Source organism: Ctenocephalides felis, unplaced genomic scaffold (assembly GCF_003426905.1).
Source record: "Ctenocephalides felis isolate EL2017-DRISC unplaced genomic scaffold, ASM342690v1 CF-g0.4_SCAFFOLD_02399, whole genome shotgun sequence".
Taxonomy (NCBI): Eukaryota; Metazoa; Arthropoda; class Insecta; order Siphonaptera; family Pulicidae; genus Ctenocephalides; species Ctenocephalides felis.
The window spans coordinates 1-9036 of NW_020538553.1; the positions used below are offsets into that span (position 1 = coordinate 1).

The 9036-nt window shown below is 28.8% G+C and overlaps 1 protein-coding gene across 1 annotated transcript; it reads right to left on the reverse strand.

Annotated features, from left to right (window-relative positions):
• Positions 1–6526: 6526 nt before the first annotated feature.
• Positions 6527–7396, reverse strand: LOC113380828 (G1/S-specific cyclin-D1-like). Its single transcript, XM_026619902.1, has one exon. The coding sequence runs from the start codon at positions 7394–7396 to the stop codon at positions 6527–6529; it is 870 nt and encodes a 289-aa protein (XP_026475687.1).
• Between the last annotated feature and the right edge of the window lie 1640 nt (positions 7397–9036).

Consider the following 9036-nt stretch of genomic DNA (forward strand, 5'->3'; position numbering starts at 1 on the left):
TCGCATTAATTTTAGCAGTGAAAGAATTGCATCTTCCAACGATGCATGGACATTTGCGACCCAAGATCGGCAATAAAGTTGCCCTCTAGGTACCTGCAGGCACATACAACAAAGTCTAGATCCATTCGCGAAACTATTAACATATAGTCTAGACACGGTCGCCAAGCTATCATCACTCAAATATACGAATATTTTTCAATACTCAAACATATCAACAAACAGTGTAAATTATATTCTACAAATAAATAAGTGTAAATCTACTTGTTTATTAATCAATATTTACATTTTAAAACGGTGATAGAGCCACTAATTCTATCTGGTCCTTGAGCAACAAATTCAACAAAAAACATTATTTGTGTTAATAATATTAAAAGATAAATTCTATGCAAATTTACTTTACCTTAGTTTAATATTTACAAATATAATAGAAGTAAAATGAATATTTTTATCATTGTACTTTAAAATCCACCCCTAGGCAAAAAATGTACTTTAAAAATAAATTATGTTATCTAAAATAAATATAACACAATAAATTGCAAAGCTTAGTTGTTTGTTAAAATAAACCATAAAAAGGAAAAATACTTGGTATTTTAAAACAAAATAATATTAATTAAATTTACTTAGCAATTATGAATAAAGTTATATTACAAAATTATACTTTTAATTATTTCTTAAAGAAAACTTAATGCATAACACAATAAGAACAAAACAATCAAATACTCATAAAACATAAAGTAAAAATTCTTAATTTCTTAAGCGAACCTAAAATACTTGTCTTTCTCTTATCTAAAAGATTAGTTACATCGATTAATCTTTGTTGTTGAGCTGAGTTACTATCATTGATTGGTTCATTTGTATCATATTCCATCTGTATACATTAGGGTTTGTCGGTTTTTAAAAACCGGTTTTATAAAACCGGTTTTTTTGCAAAAATTATGGAATTCGAAAACCGGTTTTTTAGTGAAAAAAGTCGGTTTTCACTGTATAAATGGAAAATGACAAATATAGCCAAATAAAAAGATAGATGAAGCGTTTTGATTCTTAAAATCATGTAGGTTCAATAGCATTTGATATTTTATCAGTTTGCAATGGTTCCCAGAAAGGTTTCACATATACTATATATTAATTTAGATTTTTATACCACTATATATATTAATTTAAATCAGTGTAACATCTTCTTGAAGAAGTAACTTCCTCTACTCAAACTTGAAAAAAAGAGTTTTAAACCCTGGAAGCCACAAATTAAAGAACAAAAAACTTTGAATTATTATGTTAACAATTAAGCATAATTTGGTCGCAAGTATGAGATTATTTTCTATTTCAGGAAATATTACGAGTAAACAAAGGACACGTCTAAGTAGCAATTCGATAGACGTTCTAAGTTTTTTCACATCATATGTTATTAAACAAAAAAAAACAATTAAAATGTTTGGAATTAATTAATTAAAATTGCTCGGAACAGACAATACCCGAGTTTAGCTTAATTGTTTTTAAAACTGAAATTGATATTAACAAGTATGTATCAGCATGTATCTAATTTTTTTTAATTTTTTTTTATTTAATGAATGTTTTTTATTTAAAAATGTATTATTTTTACTTATTCGAAAACTTTCCTTTTTCTATCATAAAAATATTCTCATTCTTATATACGTGAAAATGATTTATGAATAACAAATAATTATTTTCAAAATTATTTAATCAAGATATATTATTATTTTTTAGTTCTACTAATTAAAATTAAAATAATTTTGTTTACTATCCATAAAATTGAACAATAAAAAATTCAGTTAAATACTGCTCTAAAACACACTAAATTTGCGGATAAATTACAGAATATTCGAACAAAAAAAATTGTTTATATATAAAATTCGAAAACCGGCTAAAACCGGTTTTTTAGTAAAGTTAAAATTCGAAAACCGGTTTTCTGAAATGTCGGTTTTTGTATAAACCCTAGTATACATACTTGGATCTAAACTCATTAGATAAGCGGTGTTCATGAGGGTAGGAAATCCTTTAATTTTATAGTTTTTTTTTTTTTTTTTGATTTAATTTCTTTATTGATCAATTAATTTATCAATTAATTAAATTGGTTTGTACAATTTGAGAGAAAATTTAATATTTTAAATATCTATTCTTTTTATGATATTATATTTTTTATTGTTTATATTGTTAATTAATAGTGAAAAAATAATTATGATTATAAAATAAATCACAATTTATTTACTTAATTTCAAATATAATTTTTGACTGTTAATTTTAGATATTTTAAGCTGTAAAATTTATATTTTATAGAAGAGTTGAAACAGTTGAAATCTTTGTTTTTATAAATAAATTTTTAAGAAAGAAAAATAAATTAATTGACAATTTTTAATTTATTCTCTCTCTTAAAAATTTAATTTAGTATTTAACTAAGCTTTACTGAGTTAACATCATTTTTAAACAATATGTTTTCTCAAACAATTAAAATTCATCTAATAAAGAAATAATCATAATTTTTAAAATAAATTTCCCATTATTAGGTTATAAAAAATAACTTCAAAATTATATATATATATTATATATGTAAGATAATAATTTAATTAATATTAGTAATTAGACATATTTAGTTCAAAAGATTTTTTTATTAATCTTTACTGAAAGTTAAAAAAACATTCGAGAAACCATTTATTAAATAAAGTAATAGGTTAAATATCTTACTAAATAAAAGTCTTACAACAATATTGGTTTATATAATTCATTTAATATCTGAAAGATAAAAAAGCGAGTTGTCATAATATTTTGATTTTATAATAAAGATTAGGTACTTAAAAAAAATAAAACATATTATTTATTTTCTTTTATTTTTATTTTGAAAAATATGTTATTTTCTATCTATTTACAACTAAAAATATTAAACCTTCAATTATTTTCTTTTTTTAAATAGTGTACTTTATAAATATAGAAACGTTTAAACTTTTAGAGAAATGAATTCTATAAATATTTATTTCATCTAATTTATTTGTGTTGGGCGGCGTATATTTCTTCTTAGCAAAAACAAAATGTTTGCAAAATTTTAATATTTTTTGATCAAATCAAAATTAAACAAACAATTAAGCGTAATAGTTAAAACCCCATTTATTAAATTAAGTTATGTGGAGCTCAATAAAAATTTTCAATTTAAATGTCATTTTATTGTGCGAGAAAGAGATTGAGGTCAAAAGTGTGTTTACATATTGAAAGTAATTAAAAGATGACCTTTTGTAACTAAATTAGAAACATTCGGTTAAAAATAATTTAGATATTTGCCATATGTTTAGGTAAACATTTTTTCAATCAAATTTATTGTTTTTACGAATAAAGTTAAATATTATTTCTTGGAAATTGAAAATAAAATCTTTTTTTAACATTACTGCGATTATTAAAATTTAATTGAGGTTTTTCTTCTACTAATTTTAGAAATAGAAATAAAAAAGACCGACTATTTTTATTTTTATCCTCAATTTCTAGGTATACTATAATTTTTATTCTAATATAAATTCTTGACTTTTTAATAGCTCCCATTAATAAAAAATTAAAATTTATTGTGTGATAAAGAAAATCAAAATCTCTTATCGTTGAATTTTATCTTCGAGACAATCATTATTCATAATTAAAACAAGTATATTAAAATTTAAACAAACACATGTTTTTAGAAAAAAGATATTAGACTTCTATATAAAAACAACTTTTATGATACTTATATCCCTTCTAAAAACCAAGTATCTTTTAGGATTTTAGTTCCCCTTATTAACTTCCCGTAGGGTAAGTTATAGTAATCGTCCAAAAATCGAAATCAAAAATTTTTACATTTCTCGACGTTTTGAAGGTTTCTGAACATTTTGGCATACCTCAGAAAAAATGGATGTGTGTGTGTGTGTGTGTGTGTGTGTGTGTTTTGTATGTCCGCGTTTTTTCGTCCACGTTTTCGGGCGCACGGATCAACCGATTTGAATGGTTTAAAAAACATTCGATTCCTATTGATAGGGAGATGTGCTGATTAGTTTTTGGCAAAGGCAGGTCCAGCCGTTATGGAGATATGGAGCAAAGAGTGCAAAAAATAGAAAGCGAGTTTTCGAGAGAACGGATCAACCGATTTGAATGGTTTAAAAAACATTCGATTCCTATTGATAGGGAAATGTGCTGATTAGTTTTTGGCAAAGGTAGGCCCAGAGGTTTCGGAGATACAGAGCTAAATTTAAAAAAATGGCTGTTTTTGAGAGAACTAAGCGTCCGATTTAGATGATTGAAAGAACTTTCTGCTTTTTTCAACAAAATAATTGATTTTGGAAAAAAAAAATTTTGTTTCTAATTTTTTTTTCAAAAAATTTTTTTTGTAATTTTGGATTAAAAATTCAAAAAATCACCCAAGCTAAGCACAGTCTAAGCGCCACTCTCGTACAAATGTTTACCCAATTGCGTTTAGACTGTTTGTGTACTGGAGCACTTTTCCAATTTTGTGAAAATTATTGAAAAATGTGAAAATGCCGCCAAGCTGAGCACAGTATAAGTGAAAATGTCGCACACAATTATTTGCAAATGCGTTTAGACTGTGACTATGCGGGAGCACTTTTTCAATTTTGTGTAAATTTGGCAACTATTTTTTTTTTGGAATTTGATTCGAAATGAAATGACAATTGTTAATGTTCTGGAGATATTAAATTGATTTATTTATAATTAACTTTCCATAGGGTAAGTAATCGCAAAAAATCGAAAATGAAAATTTTTATATATCTTCACGTTTCAGACGTTTCTGAATATGTTGGCATACCTTGGAGAAAATTGATGTATGTGTGTGTGTGTGTGTGTGTGTGTGCGTGCATGTGTGTGTGTTCGGATACAAATTTTCGTCGACGATTTTGGGAACACGGATGAAGCAATTTGAATAATTAAAAAAACATTCGATTCGTATTGATAAGGAGACGTGCTGATTAGTTTTTGTCAAAGGCAGGTCTAGCCGTTCCGAAGATATGGGGCAAAAAGGGCCAAAAACGGTAACTCAGTTTTTAAGAGAACGGAGCGTCCGATTTGTATAGTTCAAAAAACATTTTACTTGTATTAACAAGATGAAGATTTGATCAAATTTTCATGAAGATAGGTCTAGCGGTTTCGGAGACCTAGTAAAAAAAACTAAAAAAAAATAACATTTGGCGGTCAACAATAATCATTAGACATTAGACATATGCATATCAAATTATCAGATATTTTATTGAGATTTTAACAATAAGTATAAGTTTTTTTTACATTCCTATGGGTTCCGTACCAATGTTTTTCCGTTAGACAGCGACGCGGCGCTTACGCGCTTTATATTTTGTCTTTATGCAGTTAAAGCAGTACGATTGCTTTGAAATAAAGTTCAGATCTTCCAAAATATGTCAAAATGAAGATAACATTTTTTCCAAAAAAAAATTTTTATAAAAAAAAATTGTTTAAACATTTTTTTTAAAAAAAAATTTTTTTTTTCAAAAAAAAGTAATTTTTCGTCCAATTTAAAATTTCTAAAAAATCTTATTTTTTCGAAGTATAATTTTTTCAAAAATGTTAATCGTTTTTAAAAAAATAATAATTTTTGGCACGGGAAGTTCCAGCAATTTGCCTTAAGGCACGATGCCTTAATAGCCTTAAGACAGAATTCCACTTACAGCTAGTTTTGTTTAGTTTTACACACTCTACTTGTAATTCCTAATAATAATATAAATATATATTTATTAAAAATTTTTACCTCATACAGCCTAGAGTAAAAAAAAAGCCAAGACAAAGATATTTTAATTAATCTCTTTTCACATTCTTTTACGTTCTTCAAATACATAAGTATGTTCTTTCGGTTTAAAACACTTACCATATTTTTTTGTTTTACTAAAATTTTGTTTTATTCAAGAATACGAACTCGTACCTTTTTTAGGAAACTCATCATGCAGTGACATCATCAGTACCAATTAAATCACTCTGAAAATCCTCGCCAGTTGATGCATTGTATAAATAATTAAAAGATTACTTTAAATCTAGTGATATTTCTTTTTTATTTTTTTTTTTCAAACAATGTATGGTATTTCTCATCTACCATGTGTCCTTACAGATATTTAAAATAAAGAGAATTTACCTTGAAAGGTCCTGTTTTATTCACATGCCTTTTACATAATTGATGACCCAAATTTATTTAATATTCTTTTCTTTATATATTTTTACTTTGGCGGGTAGTTTTTCCTTCAGTTTAAAAATGTGATTTCTCACATAAGCAGGCTTTTTTAAATATATAAAAATGCTGCCCTTTGACCTTTTCTCCCCCTGTCAGTGAAGAATTATTTATTATTTTATCAAAACTTTGTCAGGTAACAGCTTTTTTTTGAAAAGATTATCTTTAAATGAATGTATTTTACAAGTAGGTAATTAATTATTGTTTGAAACCTTCTCTTTTATATAACATTTCAGCAATCAAATTCATTTACAAGTACTAGGTAATCAAATCTAGGTAAGCGTAAGTGTATTAAAGGATAATCAACTATGATTTTCATTATATAATATTTAGAGATACTGAGGCTTCGGGGCTCTGATATGGAGAGTTTGGATTAGACGCTGGTGGAGTTCCCGAAGGCGTTTGCAATGACGCAGTTTCGTTGGCAATAACTCGCTCGATGTGACAAACCATTAATTCGGCGAGAGTTATGTCGGCACGAGAAACGGCGCAAAGATCCGCAAGGGCGCATTGCGATGATGGAAGGTTCAGGCCTCGAACGGCGGCGCAAACGCAAGCGGTGGCAAGGAGCAAAGGAGCGGTCTGCATAAATTCAGGTTCAGTACAGCAGACAGACACCAAGGTGTGAGCATGACGTTTGGTAAGGCGGCTTTCATGTCCCCATGGCATTCGCTCGATTAGGTGATCAACAAAGTCGAAGCCAGTAATCGTATTCGAGTTCCAGTTCAGCTTGGTTAGAATTAACATTTCCATGGTCCTAATTTCTTCAGGGGCGACACTATGATCAGTATAAGCGCAAAGCAGATGGATGGTCAAATTGTGGCATTGACGAATCTTGGTGGAAACCAGTAAAGCTGTTGCACCCACAAGTTGAAGTTGTTGACGAGGAATCTCGCATACGCACAAAAAACGATCCATGAAATTAACAGCTAGAGGAAACACTTGTTCTTCGCAGTGTTGCTCTTCACACACCTCCAACATCCATGTGGTGACAACTTTCCTCATGAAAGGCAGCAGATCCCCCTGGAAATTGGCAAAGTAATTCATGCGGGGGATGGTGCTGCCTTCCAACATCAGCATGTTAACCATGACTCTGGCGTCTTTTGTCAAATTCTCGTCAACTTCAGCAAAATTGCAATCCACCCGTTCGCCAAATGGGGCTTCGGGGCACAAAAGATTGACATTCATATTTATGTAGTTAAATTAAAATTACGGAAACAAAAAATAATATGTAATCCACCCCAACACGCCACACCGAGACGGTGGAGTTTTTCTGTGATTTTCACCAAATGGAAAATCCTTAACAGCACCAAACACAGACACACACGTTGTTTATAACAAATTGTTTTTATAAATATTATTATATATATATAAAACTAGTTGGTTTGGTATTTAGCCTTGAGGCAAGTTACATGAACTTCCCGATATGTGTAAATAATCGACTTAATAAAAAAAAAGTGTAAATAATATTCTTTACCAATCCTACTTTGAAAAAAACGATAATAATTTTAGCAAACTTTGACGAATTTGTAAAATTAAACTACTTGTCGTAAGGCCATAATATTACAGTAAGTTCTATAAGACCATGATGTATATCGCCAAAAAAAGTGCCATGAAAATCGGCTTAAATTTTTTTTCAACAGTTAATTACAAGAAAACGGCTCGGTAGATTTTCACCTAAAATTAATCAGTATCATTCCCAACTAATATCTTTCGAACAGTTTTTGATTTGTTAAAATCGGTTCGGTAGGATGAGCTTAAATGTCGACGAAAATTTAACACTTTTTTTCAAGAGTTAATTACAAGAAAACGGCTCGGTAGATTTTCGCCTAAAATTAATCAGTATCATTCCCAACTAATATCTTTCGAACAGTTTTTGATTTTTTAAAATCGGTTCGGTAGGATGAGCTTAAATGTCGACGAAAATTTAACACTTTTTTTCAACAGTTAATTACAAGAAAACGGCTCGGTAGATTTTCGCCTAAAATAATCAGTATCATTCCCAACTAATATCTTTCGAACAGTTTTTGATTTTTTAAAATCGGTTCGGTAGGATGAGCTTAAATGTCGACGAAAATTTAACACTTTTTTTCAACAGTTAATTACAAGAAAACGGCTCGGTAGATTTTCACCTAAAATTAATCAGTATCATTCCCAACTAATATCTTTCGAACAGTTTTTGATTTTTTAAAATCGGTTCGGTAGGATGAGCTTAAATGTGTACGAAAAGTTTTTTTGAATTACAAAGAAACGGCTTGTCAGATCGTTGCACAAAACTGACAAACGATAGTCCTCACCGAAATACATCAAATGGTTTTTAAATTTCTAAAATCGGTTCAGGCGTTTTTGAGAAAACGTCGATCAAAAGTCTAATTTTGACAAATGCCAAAAAGACCATACTGATTTTTGCAAACTTTGACGAATTTTTAAAGCTGAACCAGTTGTCGTAGGGCCGTAATATTTTAGTATGATCTAGAAGACTATGGTATCTATCGTCAAAAAAATAATCATAAAAATCGTCGAAATTTTTTTTTTAAAACTTTATTACAAGAAAACGGCCCGGCCGATCTCTACCAAAAACTAATCAGCACGATTCCCAACCAATATCTTTCGAACGGTTTTTGAATTTTCAAAATCGATTCAGAATTGCGGGCTAAAACGTTGACGAAAAATTTTTCACTTTTCTGCCATTTATAAAGAAACGGCTTGGCCGATCGTCGCACAAAACTTACAAACAATAGTTCTCGTCGAGATACATCGAATGGCTTTTAAATTTTTGAAATCGACCCAGCCGTTTTCGAGAAAACGTCGATTTACGGCAAAAAATC

Coding starts and splice junctions, on each gene's coding strand:
- LOC113380828 (XM_026619902.1), bottom strand. CDS start 7,396: ATGAATGTCAATCTTTTGTGCCCCGAAGCCCCATTTGGCGAACGGGTG.